At 35.0% G+C, this 22,375-nt stretch overlaps 4 protein-coding genes across 6 annotated transcripts; 1 reads left to right on the top strand and 3 right to left on the bottom strand.

The window, feature by feature from the left end:
- Positions 1–102: 102 nt before the first annotated feature.
- LOC107928646 (rab GTPase-activating protein 22) lies at positions 103–4,347 on the top strand. 2 transcript variants are annotated; one of them, XM_041086979.1, is made up of 12 exons: positions 105–611; positions 1,036–1,131; positions 1,651–1,754; positions 1,887–2,026; positions 2,113–2,211; positions 2,312–2,434; positions 2,688–2,776; positions 3,000–3,105; positions 3,211–3,308; positions 3,496–3,750; positions 3,845–3,925; positions 4,047–4,347. In XM_041086979.1, the coding sequence occupies exons 1-12, from the start codon at positions 522–524 to the stop codon at positions 4,080–4,082; spliced, it is 1,317 nt and encodes a 438-aa protein (XP_040942913.1). In that variant the 5' UTR covers positions 105–521; the 3' UTR covers positions 4,083–4,347. The 2 variants fall into 2 exon arrangements, with proteins under 2 accessions (XP_040942912.1, XP_040942913.1); XM_041086978.1 differs by having other exon boundaries at positions 103–611; positions 3,000–3,308.
- Positions 4,348–7,264: 2,917 nt separating this feature from the next.
- Positions 7,265–10,348, bottom strand: LOC107928644 (COBRA-like protein 10). 2 transcript variants are annotated; one of them, XR_001692653.2, is made up of 3 exons: positions 9,253–10,348; positions 7,666–9,154; positions 7,265–7,557 (listed from the first exon to the last, which is right to left on the bottom strand). XR_001692653.2 is itself a non-coding variant. In XM_016859899.2 (2 exons), exons 1-2 carry the CDS (start codon positions 9,830–9,832, stop codon positions 7,731–7,733), a joined length of 2,004 nt encoding a protein of 667 aa, XP_016715388.2. In that variant the 5' UTR covers positions 9,833–10,348; the 3' UTR covers positions 7,265–7,730. The 2 variants fall into 2 exon arrangements, 1 of the variants encoding a protein (XP_016715388.2); XM_016859899.2 differs by having other exon boundaries at positions 7,265–9,154.
- Positions 10,349–10,707: 359 nt separating this feature from the next.
- On the bottom strand, positions 10,708–12,149 carry LOC107928645 (thiamine thiazole synthase, chloroplastic-like). Its single transcript, NM_001327289.1, has 3 exons — positions 11,704–12,149; positions 11,117–11,605; positions 10,708–11,039 (listed from the first exon to the last, which is right to left on the bottom strand). Exons 1-3 carry the CDS (start codon positions 12,124–12,126, stop codon positions 10,878–10,880), a joined length of 1,074 nt encoding a protein of 357 aa, NP_001314218.1. The 5' UTR covers positions 12,127–12,149; the 3' UTR covers positions 10,708–10,877.
- A 7,894-nt stretch (positions 12,150–20,043) lies between these two features.
- LOC107928619 (protein translation factor SUI1 homolog 2) lies at positions 20,044–22,180 on the bottom strand. The gene is made up of 5 exons (XM_016859874.2): positions 21,984–22,180; positions 20,851–20,931; positions 20,560–20,765; positions 20,426–20,479; positions 20,044–20,335 (listed from the first exon to the last, which is right to left on the bottom strand). The coding sequence occupies exons 2-5, from the start codon at positions 20,885–20,887 to the stop codon at positions 20,291–20,293; spliced, it is 342 nt and encodes a 113-aa protein (XP_016715363.1). The 5' UTR covers positions 20,888–20,931; positions 21,984–22,180; the 3' UTR covers positions 20,044–20,290.
- Between the last annotated feature and the right edge of the window lie 195 nt (positions 22,181–22,375).

Here is a 22,375-nt window from a genome sequence, read left to right as displayed (position 1 = left end):
TTTGAAAATTGACGGTTAAATTTAGACAAAAGACGGAAAACAAGAGGGAGACGGTTAAAATCAGCGCATAAAACGGCCAACTACTTTTTCTATGTATTTTAATTTTTAATATCCTTGTGTGTGTATGTGAGATGACAGCTTTCTTTCCTACGACCATGGCTGCCACCATCACCATCACTCACCATATAAAGCTATAAGTCCATCATCAACCAAGAATAGAAGACTTCTTGTTCTTTCTCTTTTTTTAATCTTTGTTCCAAAAAAGAACCAAAACAAAGGAAGACAATAGTCTTTTTCCCCTTGTTATTTGAAGAACTTAGCTTGGCTGAGCCCTTCATTTTCTCCGCTTTCCCTTGCATTCCTTTGATTTTTTTTATTTCTGGGTATTTCTTCTTCTATTCAAAGGTTTCAGCTTTTGGTAGGTCAGCTGCAAATAACAAAAGAAAAAACCCCCCCTTTTTGGGTGCAAAAAAGGGGGGAAACAAAAGAAAAGAAAACTTTTATTAGTCCTTTCCGGGTAAATGCGGGGGGCTCCTTCAGAACCCGCCGATTCTTATTATGAGGTCCGGCCTGATTCCACGGATGTTCCTGCAACCAGATTTAGGATCAAGGTTTGTTTTTACTAATTGAAAAAAAATGACGATTTGTATCCATGTTTAAGAAAACTTTGGAAAGGAAGCATGTTTTATGTAATGGAGGTTGCATTAATGTTTATTTTTGTTTAGATTTATGGGGAAAATATCTTTATCTTCATTATTGGCTCTAATTTGATTGGACTTTAACTTTAGCGGTGAATTTATCCAATAGAGGATTTGATGGTATGATCTTTTTGAGATTTGATCTTGAATTTATACGTACGTAGAAACAGTGCAGTTAAAAACTGAGGCAATGAACTTGGTTTATAATGTAGTTTCTTGTCATGATCATCACATTTTCAAGTCAATGCTTTTCATGGCAAGAAAAGAAAAGAAAATTCTGCTTCCAGATTAAAGAATATGGTTTATATGATGAATATCTTTGTATTTGCTTATGCAGCCTGGTAAAACTCTAAGTGTAAGAAAATGGCTAGCTGCATTTTCTTCAGATGGCCAATTGGATATAGGCAAAACTCTAAACCGGATTCATCGTGGGGTAAGTTCATATTAATGTTCAAAACTATTTATCTTTTCTACATTTCAATTGATTCAAACAAAATTGTAGTTATGTTAAATATATTTAAGTTAGATGGATGATTTGCTTGCACTTTTGTATGCAGTTGTTCATATATTTGATATCCTTTGCAACTAGCACCCTGTCCATCTCTTATTTGCAGTCGATAAAGAAACTCAGCAAAACAATATTCAAATGTAGATTGTTATCCTTTTGATTTTTTAGACCATCAGTGAGAATTGCTCCATACACCGTAAAAAGGAATTAGAACATGCGGAATGAATCCATGAAAGAGTTTTGATGGTTTCTTACTACAAGAGAACAAAAAATGAACTCATCTATGTGTTTCATGTAACATTTACTTCTGAATCTTATATGTAGAAGATCATAGATGTTGTGCATGGCTATGGTTATGGGACTTCAATGCACGTACTTATTTATGCTCTTTTGTTTCTGTCTCTGCCCATCAAGTTTATTTATTTATGTATTTGGCAAACATAGGGGATCCATCCAGCAATTAGAGGAGAAGTTTGGGAGTTTCTACTTGGCTGTTATCATCCTATGAGCACATTTGATGAAAGGAAGCAGATGCGACAGAACCGAAGGTAGTCCACTTAACCTGTTTAACGATTTTGATCTATTTGGCTATTGAATCTTGAGGGATCGTTCTCTGCCGAACCTCTTTCCTCATCACATGATCTTTTTCTGAGTTTCTTTTTCTCACTTCTATATCTCAGGGCACAATATGTTAGACTGAAGAATGAATGTAGTAAAATGTTTCCTGTTGTTGGAAGTGGCAAATATATTACAGCACCTGTAATCACTGAAGATGGTCAACCCATTCGAAACCCTGTAGTAGATTTAGAGACAAATCTAGGCAAGTTACTTGCACTTTACCTGTTTATAATAATAGTTTACTGAAAGTGAAATAAACCAGGTTGTGATATGTAATGAGTTATTCAGATGCAAATGCTAATAGGACAGAAATGGCAAACGAGTTAACCAGTAATGGTCCTTTGGACATGAAAGTAGTCCAGTGGATGCATACATTGCATCAAATAGGTTGGTTTGTTTTCTTCAATTTCAAATACATTTCTCTCTTTTATTTGTTGCTTTCTTATCTTAATCATTACCACATGCCTTGTGTTTATGTTTCCTTCAGGTCTCGATGTCAAACGCACTGACAGGACTTTGCTATTCTACGATAAGCCAGAGAATTTATCGAAACTTTGGGATATTCTCTCTGTTTATGCCTGGATAGATATAGATGTAGGATATTGTCAAGGTGTGTAATTACATGAAGTTTTGTTTCATTACTAGGACAGCTTTTTAAATTGATGATTATAGTTTCTGTAATTTTAATTGCCTCAATCAAGTGTATTTATTCACCTTAAAATGGCATTACCTTTTTTTCATTAGCATGTGATTGTGGCATATGCTTAACATATATGTATATATGTTTCTAATCATTTTCTTCTATGTGCAATTTGTAACCAATTCTAATTCTTGAAGTTAGATTCAATAACAATGTTGAGCAGGAATGAGTGATCTATGCTCCCCCATGATTATTCTTCTTGAAAATGAAGCCGATGCATTTTGGTGCTTTGAGCGTCTAATGCGCAGATTGGTAACTTTCTATATTCGACTTTATTTTGCTTTACAGAGGTATAACAGCAAGATGGCCTATCTTTTATTATGCACTCAAGTCTATTTTCCAGTACTGGGATAAGTTCTAGTTCCTACCGGTTTAATATAAGCTTATGTATCTCTATTGTCAAGGTTTAAGCTCTTTTTCTTCTTTTAAGTGGCATTCCTATGACATGTGTTCGTTCTTTTTTGAAATCTTAAAGCGCGGAAATTTCCAATGCACCGAGACTTTTGTTGGAGTACAGACACAACTTAGTAATTTGGCCACAGTAACTCAAGTTATTGATCCGAAACTTCATCAGCACTTAGGTACGAATCGAAGCTTATATCTTCCGTTCTCTAGTGTTATGGATTGTGCTTTCTTTGTACATCTTCGAAGACTAATATTTCTGTTCTTATATTTTGGTTCTACAGAAACACTGGGTGGAGGTAACTATCTCTTTGCTTTTCGAATGCTAATGGTTTTGTTTCGTCGAGAGTTCTCATTCTGCGATTCATTGTACTTATGGGAGGTATGTTCAACAGTTATCATCCTTTGACTGATTTTATTGATTCAGATTCAAAATGCATGCTAAACTGCTTTGCATATTAACCGATAAGTAGATGCATATTGTAGTCTTCATGGAAGATATACTTGTGTGTCCCGGTACACTTCACATGAATTCTTTTACGCATTCTGGTTGCCTAAACTTTCTACAGATGATGTGGGCTCTGGAATATGATCCGGACTTGTTCTCTCTGTATGAAGAACTTGAACTGAATATGGAGAAAGCCGAGGGTCCTAAAGGAAAATCAAAACCAACCCGGAAGTATGGGAAGTACGAGAGAGAAAATATGAAAATTAAAAGCGTGGATGCACCCCTCCCCATTTCTGTTTTTCTTGTTGCCAGTGTCTTAAAAGATAAGAGCTCGGTACTACTGCATCAAGCACGGGGGCTGGATGATGTAGTTAAGGTAAGATTACAATTTCCTTACGTTGATCTACAACTCGTGGGATAGCCAAAATTCAAATCTGTCTTATGTCACCTTAGCGCTTTGGCTTTTTCAGATTTTGAACGACATGACTGGAAATTTGGATGCCAAGAAAGCCTGCATTGGGGCATTGAAGCTTCATAAGAAATATGTAAAGGTACTGCTATTTCATTGTCATCCTTCTTGATCTTGATGCAACACAAAAGTAACGGCGCTGGAGGATTCATTTGTGCCTTGCTTTATGTTTAAAATTCCTTCATTTGATGTTGTGATCGCAGGCCAAGACACATCGTAATTCTAAAAGCATGGGATGATTTTCCATCCAGTGAAAACTTGATCTCGGAAAAGAGAATAATGAACTTCCAGATGGGATCCTGGCTCCGAGATTTCAGAATTTTGCAGTTGCCCTGACCATGACCATCCAATGTTGCCATTGAAGCAATTGTTGTATTAGACATCAGACTTCCACATTATTTGCATACTGAAAGCATAGGTTTTCCAATCTATACACGTCCATCGTTGTATTCTAAACATATCTTGTGCTTCATCAATCCTGAACAAGCAAAGTTAAGAATTCAATCCGATCTCCAATCAAGAACCTGGATTCTTCAATCTCCAACAATTTATTTATTCGGTTCAACTGTTTTAAATCCTAGAGCAAAACAATCTATTCTCCATTTTTGTTTTTATGAAGTTGAGTTCTATAAAGGCATATATTTCCATGTGAATCTTTTTAAATAATCAATACAACAATAAAAATATTTAAAATATACATTCCACATTTTAAATCAAAATTTGATTTATTGTAATTAATAATGTGTAAAATATATAAATATAAGGGTAAAGTACAGAAATGTTCACTAAACTATTGTCCGGTTCTATTTTGGTCAATCAATTTTTAATTTTTTCAATTTAGTCACGAAACCAAATATTAACTGCCACAGCTGTACTGACGTGGGCCTTTTTTATTGGTCGAATAACAAATTTAGCCCTTTAATGTTTACACATTCTATCAATTTAATCCTATACATGAAAATTTAACCCTTAATTTACAATTTTTTTCATTTTAGCCCTCTAATATATATATTCCAAAAATGAGTAAATTTATGTAGATCACATACCCCTATCCAAGTCTCACCTCAAATCCAAGTAGCATAAGCTAAACAATGGATGAAAAAAAATGTGGTATGTAGAATGAAACAAACCAAGGGAAAATAAGAGTAATATTTTTGCATAATTGGTCCATTTAAAGGTTCCACAATCAAAAGACTATCCACAAACTTGGGATCCAAATGAAATTATACTAAATGGGAATGTATTGTCTTTTACTTTGACGAGGTAAGAACAAGAGGCGAGATCATTGGCGAAGCTCATCTGGGTGGTGGTGACTCAAATTGAGTTGGACGCTGCCATGGTTGACTCTGCACTTGACCGTACCGTTGAAGAGTTATCGTAGCTTGATCTAATTGGAGAAAAAGGGAATAAGTTTTTTAATTAAGTTACGTGAACGACTTAGTACTGAATTAAATTCAATCTTACCATTTTTATACATATACAATTTAAATAAATTTTTAATAACATTTATTCACATAGTTTCTTTCAAAATATACTTAAACTTTTAATTCATTTTTCAAAACATAAAATTATTTAAATTGACTTTATAACTTATAGTTTTAACTTTTAACATATATTGTCACTAATTAACTTTCACATCCACGTATCAAAATCTTTCTCTCATTTCACTAACATAACATAAACATTTAATTCACATATATCTTTTTAACGCTTAATTCTCATGTTCACCACATAAACATACATTTTTACTTTCATACATCACTTTTGTAGTCCTTAGTGAATATCAGAAGAGTTCAATAATTTCGATACATTGTAGAGATTCAAGCCAAACATGAGCTTCCGGCCTATAAGCTATAACGGAACTTTGATAATAGGAACCCCAGAAAAATATAGAAAAACCCCCAAAAAACACATCACATAACCCAATACTCCTCTCCCAATCTCCTCCAAACCCCCATATCACCAAGTCAATTCTCATTCGAACCCTCAAACCCCTCTCAACTCCAAAATCATTTCGTTATAATATAACATATTTCCTCTAAGTTCACTAATGCCTTTATTCATATAACATACTTGATATATCACTTTGTATCATATTATTTATTCATTTTGAATAACATAAACACATTCACTACATTTTTATTTCAAATATTCACTTTATTCACAATTCATAAATATACAAACATAAGATATTCACAACAGTTAGCATTTTAGATTTCAATTAATTATCATTAAGTAGTTTACTTTCTCAGAACACTTAAATTTTTTATTTCACTACTTTAGCACACATGACAATTTTTGAAATTTCACAATTTAGTCTTTAAATTCGTGAAAATTCAATATTTATTATATCACTTTACACTTCATTACTATCACATAACGCTTCATTTAAGTCTTCAATCACAATATTGATTTCATATAACATATTTTATACAATTTACAATTTAGTCCTCTCTATAGTAACTTCACTATACTACATCTATTCAGTTATCAATTTATGACAAGTAAATAAATTTTCACTATTTATAATTTAATCTTTACTTATCCCTCACATTACTTACTTTTAATTACATTTTTACTACTAAATTTAATATATTCAATAATCTTAATCATATCTTATTTAATTATTTCATATTAAAATTTAAATACTCAAATATTCAAATTAAAATAAATAAGCTTAAATTCAATTAAATGCTTACCTATTTCTTTACTAGGTTATGGTTCATGGAATTTTCTTTCTTTCTTTTATTTATTTCCTTTATTTCCCTCTTATTTTTGTTGCCCATGTTGCTGCCGTCCCACTTTATCTCTCTTTTCATTCAATTTAATCCTTATTTCACCAACCAATTAAATTCCACCATGTTTCACCCATAATTATCATATATTAATTTTCCTTAAAACTTTACAGCTCACGAGGTTAGGTGTTTTAACATCATCATTGTGTCTCAAAAATATCAATTTCAAAATGGAAGATTTGCATTTAGGTCCCTCAAATGCAAAATAGGAAAATTATACTTTAATCTTTGTACTTTTTCCATATTCATGAAAAAGAAATTTTCTTAAAATTTTCTAAAATGGTATATTTGCAGTTTCATTCCTGCAACTTTTAAACTTTTATAACTTAATCCTTACTAAATTTACTTACTTCACCTTTCCTTTCTGAGAAACCAAAATTTAAGGTATTACAACCGTTGTAGGCAAATAACATGTTAATCATTTCACTAATAGTTTTGTTATGCAGGAACAACATGAGTTTAGGGACAAAGTACCAATAGAGAAAATCATTGAATCATTTGTATTTATAGGGCGAAATTATTAAACAGGAAAGCATTGCTAGCCAGAAATGATGAAAATAAAATAAAATGCGACACATAGTTCATTATCTTTTCTTAAACAATCTTATATATAAAAGAAACTAAACTAAAGAGAAGGAATTTGTCTTTATTCATTGAAATCTGAACCTGAATCCTATGACTCTTTTGCAGTAGAATACATACATAAAAAGAAAGCAAAAACCAAAAAGTTTACTCCAAAGTATTACTACATTGGAACCCTTGTCATAATTATCATAAAATTTTGTTTCCACAGTTTGTTACAGTTGCTTATAACTCTAGTAGAACAAGCCTTGAATTTGAAGTTAGCCCGCTGCTCTCTCTCTTCATCCTTTAGATATATCCACCCTCTAATGTCCAGTTCATCAGCATTTTCATGTTCCTTTTCCCCCCTCCCCCAAAGACGAGAAGTCAAATCAAATTTCCGGTCATAAAAGATGAATGATTTTGATGGGGCTGGGGAGAGTTATTCAAAAATACAGATACTTACATATCAATAATCTTTACCAAAGCTGACATACTCCGAGCCAACAAAAAAGGAAAAGGCAATGATGATCAAATGAAACGGTTTGTGATGAGCAAGAAAGTGGTGGTAATAGATATCAAGATGAAACTTGCAATGGAAAGCGGAGAACGGTGCCCTGAACTCGGGAAACTACGAGGAAGTGCACATTCTTCGCCATTGAAGTAGACCTTGGAAGGGAACCCATCGCCCTTTCGAATTTTTATATTGGGCGTCTTTTTCTTGATGAATGAAATAACCGATTGCTGTTTTCCAGGGACTTTAGGATCACTCGGTTTAGACCCATTTTTCATTTCCACCAGGTAATTCAAGTCCTTCAAGCTTTGGAAGAAAATGGTGTTCTTGATGCCTTTGAGCTTCTTGGTTCCATTAAAGGAAAACACATTGTCGTAATCAGGGTATGCTTTTTTCATTTCAACGGCTACGAACCAGTCCACGAATGGAGCTTCTTGCCAATTAAACAGCGTCATCCGAGCCGACCATCCGGCCTTGTGATCGGTGTTGATATGCCAGTTGATGCTGACCCCACAGTTGTCGGGGCAAGGCAACTTCCTGGGAATCCCTTTCTTCTTGAGTTTAGCAAAGGCTTTAGTTTTAGCAGTCCTGTTTTCGGAAGGAAGGAGGAGTGCATCGGGTGGGAGATGCATCGCAGGCTTGTCGGGATTGCATTTATCGGTGTCGATATTGTCGCATCCGCAAGCACAGGTGCTGCATGGAATAGCACCATCGCTGTAGTAAGCTGAGAAGGAAACACAACACCTAGTTTTCCTTTTCTCTGCTCTGGTCATGTTGCACACAACTTGCCAACTTGCGATGGCATAGACTTTAGCATCGAACCCCTTTGGATTAGGGAACTCAGAGGGATCTACTCTAATCGGAGGCCCACAGTGGTAGCGAGCATTAATGACGCCGGTAATATTCCATCTTTGTGGTGGGTACAAAATAGTGGGTGGGGTATCAGGGGGCAATTTATACACCCTTAATTGAAAAATGGCTCGGGCTCTGCTGGGATCCATTTGTGGTGGCAACAGACTTGCATTTTTACAACAATAAGGGATCTTACCAATCTGGGTATCATTTGCTTTAGTAAGCGGCAAATCAGTAATGGTTGGCTTTTTTTCACAATTCATGACATTAGTGAAATCGAAGCCCGTGAGGTAACGACCAGCTAAGCCATAAACGCAGTCGGAGATATCAAATCTGGGAGTGTAGGCTCCTTTCATGGAGTAAATGAATTCCCCTCTCATCCATTCCCATGTCAAGTTCCAACGATCCAGCCTGCCGATGGGGCTGCTGTTGTCCATCGTTACTTGGGCCTCGTAGCTGCCTTCATATGATTTAACAACATCGTACGTGAAGGTGAGGTCTCCATTTTGCCTAGCCGCGAACTTGCTTTTTCTATTGGAATTCACTTTGAATTTCGGATCCCTTTTGCAACATGCATGCATGTAGGTTTCTATAGAACAAGAACACAAAAAAGTAATGTTAGCTTGCCTTAGATAGCATCTCATTAAAAGCATGAAAATCATCATTGGATTGGAACTTGAAACACACTATATTTAGTAGGCGTGGGGCATCTCCAGCCATCGTTTCTGAGGCTGATGGTCTTAGGCATAGGAGTGGCCTTCTCGCCTAATCCAAACATGGAACCCTTGAGCTCAACCTGGACGGCAATTTGATTAAAATCCCCAGCAGTGTCAATGGATGTCTTGAGGTCTGCCTTGGGGTACCCTGCTAAGGTTGTTCCATTTCCAACTGCCGCCGGGAAATCCACGTCACCGTCAACCAGGACGGCGTTGGTTGCGGACACCAATATCTCTTTATGTTGAAACCCAATATACATCTTCCATCCTTTTACCTCCTCCGTCCCAGAATTTACAACGGTGGCCATGGCGTTAAACGTCCACGGCTGAGCTGAAACGTTTTTCAGGAGGGGTAATGCTTTAGTCCTTGACGTGAAAGCGTAGCTCAAGAATACACCATTACAATTGTCCATCTCAGGCGGCGGCGGCTTAGCCGGTGTCTCGTCCGTATAGTCGTCGACAGCATCGTCTGGAGCGCCATAACACACCAGGATTCTTGTGTGGATAAACAGGAAAGCAAGACATATGAGTTTCAACCCAGGCACTTCCATGCCTGCTTTTCTTTTGTTTACCTTTCAAACCCTTTTTCTTTTTTTGCTGGCCAATGCTGAGAGCGGCGGAGGAAAACACAGAGAAGAAAGCCGCGCGGCCACGGCGCGGCGAGGGGAGGGGAGAGAGAAGAGAGGCGATGAAAGAATTCTGTCTGAGTGAAACCCTATGAAGTTTAGAGAAGAAAGGGTTATAAGGGAGAAGAAGAGGGACGTGAAGCCTTTAGCTATATTCTCTGCCTCTAGTTTCTGCGGCTGCTTCGGACATGGAAAATTAGTTATATTAATTATTTGTTTAATTTTGTCCAGTAAAAAGGATAATAATGTTTGTAGTTTTATTTTTAGATTGTTGGTTAAGGTTTCGGATTTGTTAATGTTTTAGTTTTATAGCAAGCAAAATCCTCTCTTGCACATAAATGGTTTACATTCTTCTTTAATTTGTGGATGTTGAAATGGACCCTTAAGCAACTAACTGATATTGCTTTGTATGTAACACCATTTTAACTCCAAATGTTGTTCCAAACTGCAACACCCAAGTTTTTTATTTGAATCAAATGTTTCCTACATGTAAGGCCAATCCATATGTAACAATTACTATTTAATAAAATGATACTTGAGGTCAAACTTGACCAAACCTCGCTAGTAACCCAACTTTGGACATGGGTCTATTGTTACATTCCTTCACTGTCTGATTTGATTGACAAGTATGCATGTAATGTTCTTGCCTTGGTTAACCTTGTTTTTTGCAGTTAATTAATGATTGTTTGTGTTCCTTCGTTTAGCTTCAAGGTTGTTCTGTGAAACTCTGCACTAATTGGTATTATTGCAACAATGGTGGCTTAACTGTGGAAGTTGCAAGTATATAGAAGACAAAGAAGAAAGAGAACAGAACTCAATTAAAAGGCATGCAAGGAGAAGAACAACAAGCTACAAAATGCTAAGGTTTTGCTACTAAGTTACAGGAGATTATTCCAAATCCTACCAATGACTGCACATTATTCCAATTCCTCCTATCTCCATAGCAGTTTAGCAACTATGACCCTTGCAACTAAGCGTCAGCGGTCTCGGCGGAATCTGCAGCGGCCAAGATCAGCTCCGGGTGAATGCTTCCCACATATGTTCCATCAATTGCATTAGGCAATCCTAATGATTTCAGGGCAAGATGGGCTGCCTTTTGCCCTGATATCATCATTGCTCCAAATGTTGGCCCCTGTATTTGTTAATATGTTAATAATAGTCCAACAACAACAGTAATAAAAATGACTGTGCAAGTGGGAATAAAATTACCATTCTTGGGGATCCATCAATCTCAGCAACTTCCATCCCGGTGACAATCATCCCAGGCACAATTTCCCTAGTCAGCCTCACTATAGCATCCTCAGCTGTATTCATATCCAGTGCCTTCATCCCTGGCACACTATCAATCATCCCAATGCTTTTCAACCTCTTCACCCCGGTGGCTCCAAATGGCCCATCATGACCACAAGAGCTCACCACCACCTTGGCCTCCATCACATTAGGGTCCATGCAGGACTGTGTGTCATGGTTCATTGACACCAGGGCCCAGTTTGTCACAACACCACCAACTCTCCCTTCCTTCACTATTAAGTCCTCCGCCGCCACAGCGTTGAACAGCTTCACGTTGGGGCGGGCTAGAAGCTTGCTCATGATAGTGGATGTGAAAAGGGCTGCATGCTTGATCACAACATAGTCGTCTTGTTCATCATATTCAATGGCGAGTTCGTCGAGGAAGCGATGAGCTGGTTTCCGCACTACCTGAATAAACATAGAGTTTGAGACAATTTCAAGGCCTTAAAACAAAAGAAATTTCATAAAAGAGAACCCAAAATGATTTTTGTTTTTTTAAGATTTACCATGGCAGAGAAAAGCTGCCCACCGAGCCAGGCACCACCTCCGGGGCTAACAGACTGCTCGACAATAGCTATCTGTACGGAGGGGTTCTTGCTAAGCTCATAGGCACAAGAGAGCCCGGCGGAGCCGGCACCGACGACCACCACATCGGTATCAGCATAGGTGATCATGTCCATCATGTACCTGCGTGTCATCTCACGTGAGACGATGGACTCCTTGATGGGGTCAAACCTGAAATTATTCAGATCATAGGGTGGAGGTGATGCTGCAGACATGGAAATGGATGCGTTGCACGGGGAAGACTTTGTTTTGAAATGAAAAGAAAGTGGTTTAATTGGAACCCCATGGAAGGAAGACTCGAAGAGAGAAGTGTTCCTGCAAAGCTTTGAAGAGGAAGTGAGAGTTGTAGCTATGGAAGATGCCATTGATTAGAAGAAGAAAACAAAAGAAGGTTTTGGTGTTCCTCGGAAGTCTGGAGAGGTGAGATAGTAGAAAGAAGTGAAGAGACTGACCAAATATATAAAAGTGGAACAAGAAAAGTGAAGAAAATATCTGAGAGGACACGTGGGAAGAGGATAGGATTTGAAGGGTCTAGAATGGTTAGGATTTGTTTTTATATACTAAATATTAATTTAATTGTCATAATCATTTTATATATATATGTGAGATTATATGAATCAAATGTGGGGCAAGAAAGATGGTGTATTTGGTGCATTAGGGTTGAGGCATTTTGTTGGCTAAGCACTCTCTCTCATCCCACTTTCTCTATTATGTCATTGTCAAATACTCAAGTGGGCTTCAATATGAAGAACCTTTTGATGATCTTTTGTCATCAAAAGCTCAACTTTTGGTAATCTTTTTGTCACCTTCTCATCCTACGGATTTCTAGTTGATTATAGTATCTTGGATTTTTCAGTCACAATGGTGTTTTTTTATTTAAATATATTACCTAATTATTAATATTTTTTATAATCTTATTATAAAATATCACTTAATTATTTAGTTTAACTTTTTTTGTCACTAGTTGGTTAACTGTGATAATTTTCAAAATTAGAATAATAATAATTTTAACTATCAATATTTATATATTATGTAATTTAATCCTTTTTATAGTTTTATGTTTTTGTGACCCTTCCATCTAAAAATTTAAAAAAACAAATTTATCATCTAATTTGATTAAAAAATAAAATACACAAAAAATAGAAACACTAAAAAATCTAAGATAATAATTTTCATCTTTTATTATTCTTTTAAAATTAACTCTCAATGTCACAAAGAAAATCAAAATTGCAAAACAAAAAAAAATAAATTACACAATGTGTAAATGTTGATAGTTAACTTTTTTTAGAATTAAGACTAAATTAACGCAATTTATAAAATGTTGAGGATTAAAGTTGCAATTATATCAATTTTAAAAGATGCTACCTAATAGATTGGTAATCATTCTATAACTTTTCATAGTGAAATTACCAAAAAAAAAATACTAATAGTTGAACAACTACTAATATAGTTTACCCTTTTTATTTTAGTAAATATTGTAATTTTATGGTACGTATAGAGAATCAATTTAGTAACTTGAAAACTACTAATTCCAAGCCTATTGTAGCTAATATTTGCCTTATGAAATTAGGTTTTGTGTGGCACTCGAAGGCATCTTCCATAAGAACAACCACAACCCAAAAATTTTTACCTATGTTTCTCTCATCAGAAGTTTCTCCCACACTTCTCACATTATTCCTTTTCTTACCACCTCCATCAGTATCTCGACCCAAGCATCTTTTTATTCTCACCGTATTACTCACACTTTTGCAATGTATAATGTATTAACCAGTACTTGATTTCTAAACTACCAAAATTCTTAAAATTGTGAAACATAAAATAACTTTATCCCATCACCTATTTGAAATCAAAATAAAAAGCTACTAAAACAAAAGAATAACAACATAACACTTGCCAAAAATAATAAAATCTCATTCTACAATAAATCCTTCACCCATAGTAAAGGATGTCACAAACCAAAAAATGGTACTAGAGCACAAAGAAAACTTGCTAAAACAAAAAAAAACTTTTAACACAAATAAAAGTCAAATGAATTTTTCCTTATCCCTTTACCAATTTATAGTCTCTAATGTGACCTTTCCTAAGAATTATTATAATATTTGTTGATTCCATCCACAAATCATAGTTTCACATACATATGCTATAATAAAGTAAAATGATGTCGTGGATAAATCAAGCAACATCACTTCTTCTTATCTTATATACTTGCATTTTCAATTGTCCCCTTACTCCATAACCAAAATATACTCTAATCGCAACAATCCTATAACATAACTGCAATATTGGAAAAAAACTCTTTCGCCAACACTTGCCAAAAGGAAAGGAATGAAGAGAAAAGAGAGGCAGAAAGAAACTGAAAACTTTCTAAGTTTCGAGGAACGTCATTTTATAACCTTTCCCTCAACATGGGGGGAAGGGGCAATTGTTATATACCTCACCCCATTCCGCCTTACTCGAATGGAGACCTTGCCAAGTGTCTATCACGTCAAAGACCATTGCCTTATCAAGAGCAAAGACCTCACCATGTCTCATACACTATTTGTAAGGTTCACAAATTCATTGTCGTGTAGACTCTAAAGACTCAACAATGTGGCACATAGCTCGAGGAACATACATTAGTATACCTGTCAGCAAGGCCACATGACTCATCCTATGAACATCAAGGAGAGGAAACCTACCTAGGAGTATGTATATATAGCTCCCAATCACTATGACATGAGAAGACATTTAGAAATCCAACTAGGCTCTTGACACTCAACAATGTGAACTTTCTCCCTCCCTCCATCTCGCCTCTCTCCTTTCCCTTACATCTTCCCTCCCTTTCACTTAAATTACATCAACAATAATTATCCTTTTAATTTAAATATGTTCTATAAGCAACAAAAAAGTAAGATTTTTATTTGTATTAAAAAGAACCTTATCTCAAAAAGAAAATCAACAGTTTTGGTAACCCCAATCTAAACATGACACTTGAAGATGCACTTGGAGATAATGCATTTAAAAAAAGAGAATGATAACTTTGTTATCACACTTTACATGGAGCTTATGCAAAAATTGATTAGTCAGCCTTGATATATATAGAAGATATATTTGGTGGTTTTATAGAAAGGGAATTAAGTGAGCACGTACTATTGAAAAATGTTCCCATATTAAAGTAAACATGTAACTATTTTCTATTTATTTGAACGATGAATGAATAAATGAAGTTAATTTTACATTTCACTATTATGCCTTTTGTATTTCTATCTTTTATATTTTGCATGCAAAACAAAATCGTGACAATCAAATATTAACTCATTGATTGTCTAAGTTCAAACTAAAGATAAATGGCATTGTAAGAACATTTACATTGCGAGAAAGACAACTTATTTCAGTAGATAATCTAAATAAGTCTGTAATCCTGTAAAAAAATAGAAGTGAGCATTTGATTAAAATACTGAGAAGGATTATTATGTCGTTTACAATTCCAAATGGAGAGATGGCTAGTCTTAGCTATCGGAGCAATTGACTCCATGGGTAGAGACGTAGGTGTATTCATTGGTAGAATGATACATTGAACTGGACTCAATATGAATTAATTATGAATCCATTTGTGAAATAATTCACTTGTGACGTTCATAGTGTGATTTACCTAAATTCTAAGTTAGCCATTGACCATGCGTATGCAACTCATATGCTTTGATATAAGTGGAGGCTTATGCTAAACGATAATCAAGCCCATAGCCGGTATGTTGGGTACATGACTTGTGTATGACATGACTTTACTAACAACAATGGAATTCATAACTCAGTTAAAGAGTTAATGATATCCTCTCATTGGAATTGTGTGGATTAATAAATATGGAACGTGACAACAGGTTGCTTATTCTCAAACAAGCAATTTATCTCAGTCATTTGTTAACAGTGATCATATTAATCATTAAGAAGACACAATGGTGACAACGAGATAAAATAGGATTGTATTGAGTGAAAGAATTTAGCTCAAAGGAATCAATGATATCATTTGAGAGAAACACACACATGACGAGGCCATTGGACAAAACAGTTGGATTAATTGTTTTCGTAAAGAGTATAAAATAAGGAGTTTTCAATCATGGTACTTCTTATGGATTGACTCTATGATTAAGTAATTGTGAATTATTGGAAAGATGCTTATGGACATAATTGCAATTACTAGAGCCTAATTGTATATGCTCGATTGGTCCCTCCGCTAGCCCAACAAAAGCTCGATCGAATTGCAATTTGAATCAGAAGAAAATTCTATGACTTTGGAAATCATTTAATTGAGTCGATTTATTCGATGTGGAATTAAATTAAGTGGTCGTGAAAATTGTTCAACTAGATAATTTGATTAAAGAATTTTCTTGAAAAATTAATTTGGAAAATCTAAGTGATTTTTAGGAAAATTAATTTTGATCAAGTAAAATTAAATTAATCAAATTAATTAAAATTAATATGATACTTTTGGAAATTAATTTTCAAGTCAAACAATTGGCCCAATGAGTAATTGAACTTAAAAATTGGACCTGAGATCGTAAATTGAACCTAGGAGCCCAAAACCTAGACTAAGACCCCAAAACTAGTCAAACCGAGCTGATAGTCCAACCGATGGCTACACCAGATCGACAGGGTTGTCATTGGACATAGCGGTACTAGCGGCTGGCGACGATTGGTCTTGTAGAGAAAATTCTCTGAAGAGATTATTTCATAAAATTTCTAGAGATATTTTTCTAATTTACAATTTGACTCAAAAGTTTAGAGAAATTACAAAATTGCTCCACAGTAATTTTGTGAAAATTTTTTTATTTGAAATGAACCCACACTCGATAGATGTGGCAGAGAAGGCTACTCGGTCGAAGCACTCATTCTAGACAAATCGAAAAGGTACAATTTTAATTAAGCGTTTATTACTTTAGATATTGTACAGCCCAATATATTGCCCGGGCCCACTACCCAAAATTTCAGTACCAAACCCACTTAATCTAAAAACCCCAGCCCATTTCCGATAGACCTAAAACCAAATACAACATAACCCATAAACACCCCAACCCAAAAACAGACCCTAAACAAAACCAAATTTGCACCCAAACCCGAAGCCCAAACAAGCCCAAATTAAAAATAGCCTAACAGGCCCAAAAGACAATAGCCAAACTGAAACCCTAGCTGCCGCCAGCTACCCACCCTGCCTCTGACCAGCGCCGCAAGCCACCAACTGCTGCGCCGCACCTACTGCCGCCTGCAAAGAAGAAAGAAGGGACAATCATAGTAATGGAGAATGATGACACAATCGGCTATAAAAAGCCAGCAATATGTAATGAGGGGGTTTTTTTTGAACAACTTCTGTAACACAAAAAAAGAAACAGATATTAATAAACAAAAAGAAATAAAAAAAGAGAAAAATTGAAAGGTGATTATCTGTATTATTTTACTTTAGATTGCTTTTTTTTCATTTATTTTTTATTTTTTCTACATCTACAAACAAAGGAACGTTTTAAAAGAAAAAAGAAAGGGGACGGAGTACCTGAATCGCTCCGCTTGCGCCGTCACCAGAGTTCTTTTCAGGTTACTAAAATCGAACCATGAAGGCGACGTTCAGGGCTTCGATCCGCAACCCCAAGGTCCTGAAGCCTGGCCTTTAATCGGTCCCTTAAACGAGGTTAAGAGAAACGACCGATTTGAGCCTCCGATCACCGCGCGTGGCGGGATCAATGGAGGCCCGTTTGACCAAGGAGAAGGGATGCTGAGGGGTTTTCCCTTTTATTTTTTTTAGAGGCAGTAAAGAATGAAGTTTTCAGAAAAAAAATTTGTTTTAAATAAAGTTTGCAAAACGGCGTCGTTTAAGGCACCCCTGACCCGCGCGGTGACCCGACCCAGGGGAGGATCCGCGTGTTTTCTGTAAATGGGGTATTTGCACAATAAGTCCCTTCGATTTTGTGGCACTTTCGGGGTAGTTTTCTGCAATTTTGCAATTTAGCCCTGAAACGCTGCATTTTGAGATTTTGGTTTATTTACTGTTTTGGTCCCTCTATGTTTGGCGCGTGTTGCAATTTAGTCTTTCTTTCGTTTTTTTTATTTCGATTTTGCCCAGTACCTTTGTTTTTATCCCTATTTAGTCCATCTGTTTTGTTTTTGTATTTTTATTTTTATACTTATCTGTTTATTATATTTTTATATCACATTGTTATTTTTGTAATATTATTATTATTATTATTATTATCTTCACTATTGTTATTAGCATATTTATTAATATTATTGTTATTATTGTTATGTTTTTTTTATATTTATAAAAGTAAATTTTAGATATGTGTGTTTTATTATACTATGATTGTTATAATTGTTTATATATACGTGTATATATATATTTAAACTTATTTAATACAAATACTTATTTTTTTTCATACATGTATATCTATGTTTCATAATCTATGTATATATACATGCTTACTTATTCTTATATACATGCATATATTTTCCATATTTTCATAGTTTTATACATATATGTACGTATTTATATATATTTTGTACTGTGTTAATTTTGTTCTTTTTTTATGTTTATTATTGTTTATTTTCTTACTTTAGTTTCATATTATTTGTTATTTTGCCCGTATGATTATTTTTGTTTATTGTTTATTTGTTTCATTTTATTTACATTGCATCATTATTGTTATTTTACATCCATTTTACTCGAATTTATTAAGAACAAAAAATTTTCAAAATAAAAGCAACACTCGGTATTTGGGATCTTCGAGAGAATCGAGCCCTAACGTATTGGGTTCTGATTTCCTTTGATGAATCTAAATAATCGAGGTTACTTTTTTTTAAATGAAAATAAAAATAAAAGCTCATTATCGGGAATTCAATATGTCGTGTCCTAACGCATTGGATGTGACACGTTGATTTTTCGAGATGAGGATTTTCTTAGAAACAACCAAGGCAATGTTCAATGTTCGGAATGTTGAGAAATTGTGCCCTAACGTATTGGGTTACGATTTCCTCATCTGACTCGGACAATTGAATATCCTTTTTTTAAATTTTATTGTAGGAGTTTTTTTAATATAAGCAACCTATTTTATACAAGACATTTTAATACAAGGACCGTATTTTTAAATTTCTTTAAAGTTTTCAGTTTCTCGACACTAAGACATTAAGTAATCAACTAGGTACCAATTCTGGGTGTTACGAGGGTGCTAATCCTTCCTCGTGCGTAACCGACTCCCGAACCCGTTTTTTTGAATTTCGTGGACCAAACTTGTTGTTTTAATAAAATCAAACCGTTTATTAAAAACAACCACTTTTCGAGGTGATCCAATCACACCTCATAAAAAAGGATTGGTGGCGACTCCCGTTTCATTTTTCAAAACCCGAGTCAACCCCGTTTTTCATCCAAAAAATGGTGTCAACAGATATTACAACCAAAATAATTTTTCAAAACCCGTTTTTTCCAACTATTGTTGAGTACATTTACCATGATAGAAAATTAAGAGTTTTTATCTTGTTCAAATATCTTCTATGATTCCACTTATCAATTAAGTGTTAACAACTTTAATCAGGAAAGGCCGTAATAAATGTAAAATAGTGAGGCTGCAATTATTGTGAATGGGATAAACTGAATTTAAAAGATAAGTAAGACGTGTAGACAGTTTGGTGTTGTTGCGTAGCGTACACCAACACAAAAGAGGATACATTACAACTTCTTTAGTGTTCCAGCACATAAAAGCACAGCCGTTGGGTGAAATTGAAATTTGATCTTTTTCAAGGAAAAATAGAGAAAAAACGACATCATTTTGCAACAAAGGTGGGCACATTCCCAACTAGTCTTCAAGTAGAAAAGAAAAAGTTTGTCATTATACTAATTATATTATGAAGCATATTATTGTAGGAAAAAATTGAAATCATTAAGAACTTTTGGGACAAAGAATCTTTAACTCGGTTCCTATGGACACCCATATTCCAGGACCATACAATCCTGTTACATGAAAGAACTTTTGGGACAAAGAATCTTTAACTCGGTTCCTATGGAAATAAATAAATATCAAGAAAGTATTATTGTACTTTGGGACCAATACAATTACTCAATAAGGTAGGTCCCCAAAATACATAGGGTGATGGAAATTTTGCCTCCCTCTTTACAATAGCTCCAAAGTGTCCCACATTAAAGCTGAATAATGGGTTGCTTTTTATTGAATTGAAGAAAAACATGAAATCCCAATTAGCATAAGAAGTGACAACTTTGATGCTTATTCTGGTGTAATGAAATCCAAATGCAAAAGATGGTATTCGAATGACTAAAACTATACTTGTTTTAACTTTAAATCACAGAGCAACAAACTTCCATAGAGTTCATAATCAACCAATACTACAGATTCCGGCAAACCGGAAAGTACACGAAATACGAGATGCATATATGTTGTAATTAAATCAACATAAAGGTGTAACAACTATGGATATGTATATATCCCAAATCAGGTAGTATTTCCTACTTCAATAGGAGGCGAGTGAACCTAGCCAAAAACTTTAAGCATGTGCAACTTAGAAACCATGGATTTTGATGTTTTCCTTCCTCACAATGCCAGCCTGCTCAGAAACACAAAGAAACTGCATCGGTGCACTTCCGCTTAAGGTCACCTAAGAAATTTAAATATTCCACAAAGCGATAACAATTACCTGAACAAGGAAGGTAGATACGTTCTTACGCTGGTCACCTTGAAGTTGAATAACCTGAACACGAATGGAAAACGTAAAAGAATTGACCATCGGACTAATTAACAAGACTTAAAAGGGGTAATAGTTACACGCACCTGGCCTAATTCAGGGTCTTGGACCACGGTGCCATTGCAGCAGAACTCCTTTTTGAGGTCTTTGAGTATCTTGTTGTAGCTGAATTCTTTCTTCAACCCCTGGACAGTTGTCAGGCTTTTCCTACCGTTCCGTTGCTGAACACGAATGTGCACATAGTCCTTTGCACCAGCACCTGAGTCCTCAGCATTTGCATCGGCAAAGGGATCTATCAAGACAATTACGAATGAAAAGTTAAATCCGTCAACAACGATGAAAATAACTGAATTGAGGAGGTTAGGATCCAAGTATACCAAAGGCAGTGGGAATTTGGACGTCGAGATCAGACATGAAACTTAGTTGATCAAAGAGGCCTAACAACCACAAGCTCGGACCTAAAATAGCAAAGCAATACCCACATCAGATCAACATCATATCATATATTACAAAAGAAAAGAAAAGTGAAGATCAAAAGTTAATGAAAAAGACAATGTTTATCGTGACCCTAAATATTTTCCTATCACTTTGGCCTTCAAGCTTTAAAATTTAGTCAAATTACTTTCTATTAGACGGAAAAAAGTAATTGAACCAATAAAATTTTAACGGCATTGACCTGACAATTCTCGCGGCAATCCACCTATACTTAATAAGTAGAATTTCAAAATTAATAAAAAATATATACAAAAATTATCCATGTTAACAATATAAGCACATGTGGACCGCCATGCAGCCTGTCACATTAAGACTATTAAAATTTTAACGGTTCAATAAGCTTTTCCATTAAAAGCAAAGCAATTTGATTAGACTTTCAAGGTTAAAAACCAAAGTGTTAAAATTTTAGGGTGAAAGTGAGAAAATAAGTAGCTGAACATGGAAAAATCAAAACCATAGGCTAAGCCAAAAACAAGCAACATCTAGTCAAGACAAGATTCAAACTTGACCACAATCATCATTAACGCAGGTTTGTCCTAACATGTGTTATATACCCTCTCTAAGGAAGATTCAATTCCCAGGGTTCCAATTCCTATTTGCTTTTCTACTTACTCAATGATATAAGAAAATGCAAAATTTTACCCCCACAAAGGCTAACATTAGCTACAACTTCATTCCAAAAACATCATTATTATTAATTCTAAGCACCACATTATCAAACCAACCAAACAAGGAAAGAATCAGAATTTTAGATTAATATTTTCAATCTAATCTAATCTTCAAACAAGAATGAACAACAAGATTCCCGTAAAAGTAACAATCATAATTTTGCTGCTTTTCTTCATGCAGAAGAGATTTTTAATTTGAAGCAAATATAAAGATTTTTTATTAATATTAGAAAAAACCCAGGATCAAAAAAGTTTTAGATGAACAAATGGACGGTAAAAAAATTTGATTTTTAACCCGCAAAAACATTTAAAGGAAAAAACTGAAGGAGCTTTATGGGAAAAGTTACCTGATCCAAGGATTTTTGGGATGGAGAAATGAAATTTAGGTTATTAAAAGAAGAAAAAATGAACCCTAAAAATAAGCAGAAATGTGAGAGGCGTTTGTGTGTGTTGTCGGAGTGGAGTTCAATTTTTGGTTTTTGGAAATTGAAAGGAAAGGCTTAGAAATTAATTTACTAATTAAAACTCTTTTTGGAATTTTCGGAGGTTGTACGCAAGTTATGGTGAATGAGATTCATGGGCGTGTGACAAAATGTACTCGATTGGGATGGTGTAAACATACACGTGGCGCTCGATGGAGCTGTGTGTGGGTCAATGAGAATAAAGGAGGGAGCACTACAGTGGAGTACAATTTCTGACAACAAAAGTTAAAAAAAAACAGGTTAAAACGACGACTTTT

The sequence above is a fragment of the Gossypium hirsutum genome, chromosome D01, assembly GCF_007990345.1.
Source record: "Gossypium hirsutum isolate 1008001.06 chromosome D01, Gossypium_hirsutum_v2.1, whole genome shotgun sequence".
NCBI classification, from domain to species: Eukaryota; Viridiplantae; Streptophyta; class Magnoliopsida; order Malvales; family Malvaceae; genus Gossypium; species Gossypium hirsutum.
This window is presented reverse-complemented; position numbering and strand designations above follow the sequence as displayed.

Excerpts from the sequence above, each read along its gene's own strand:
- LOC107928644 (XM_016859899.2), bottom strand. The coding sequence starts at position 9,832 with ATGGAAGTGCCTGGGTTGAAACTCATATGTCTTGCTTTCCTGTTTATC. Across the intron at positions 9,155-9,252 it reads CCCCACGCCTACTAAATATA|AAACCTACATGCATGCATGT; the intron begins GTGTGTTTCAAG and ends CTTGTTCTATAG.
- LOC107928645 (NM_001327289.1), bottom strand. The coding sequence starts at position 12,126 with ATGGCATCTTCCATAGCTACAACTCTCACTTCCTCTTCAAAGCTTTGC. Across the intron at positions 11,606-11,703 it reads GGCAGCTTTTCTCTGCCATG|GTAGTGCGGAAACCAGCTCA; the intron begins GTAAATCTTAAA and ends ATGTTTATTCAG. Across the intron at positions 11,040-11,116 it reads TTGATGGATCCCCAAGAATG|GGGCCAACATTTGGAGCAAT; the intron begins GTAATTTTATTC and ends TAACAAATACAG.
- LOC107928646 (XM_041086978.1), top strand. The coding sequence starts at position 522 with ATGCGGGGGGCTCCTTCAGAACCCGCCGATTCTTATTATGAGGTCCGG. Across the intron at positions 2,777-2,999 it reads AGCGTCTAATGCGCAGATTG|CGCGGAAATTTCCAATGCAC; the intron begins GTAACTTTCTAT and ends GAAATCTTAAAG. Across the intron at positions 3,309-3,495 it reads ATTCATTGTACTTATGGGAG|ATGATGTGGGCTCTGGAATA; the intron begins GTATGTTCAACA and ends AACTTTCTACAG.
- LOC107928619 (XM_016859874.2), bottom strand. The coding sequence starts at position 20,887 with ATGTCTGATCTCGACGTCCAAATTCCCACTGCCTTTG. Across the intron at positions 20,766-20,850 it reads CCAAATTCCCACTGCCTTTG|ATCCCTTTGCCGATGCAAAT; the intron begins GTATACTTGGAT and ends TTGTCTTGATAG. Across the intron at positions 20,480-20,559 it reads AAGACCCTGAATTAGGCCAG|GTTATTCAACTTCAAGGTGA; the intron begins GTGCGTGTAACT and ends ATTCGTGTTCAG.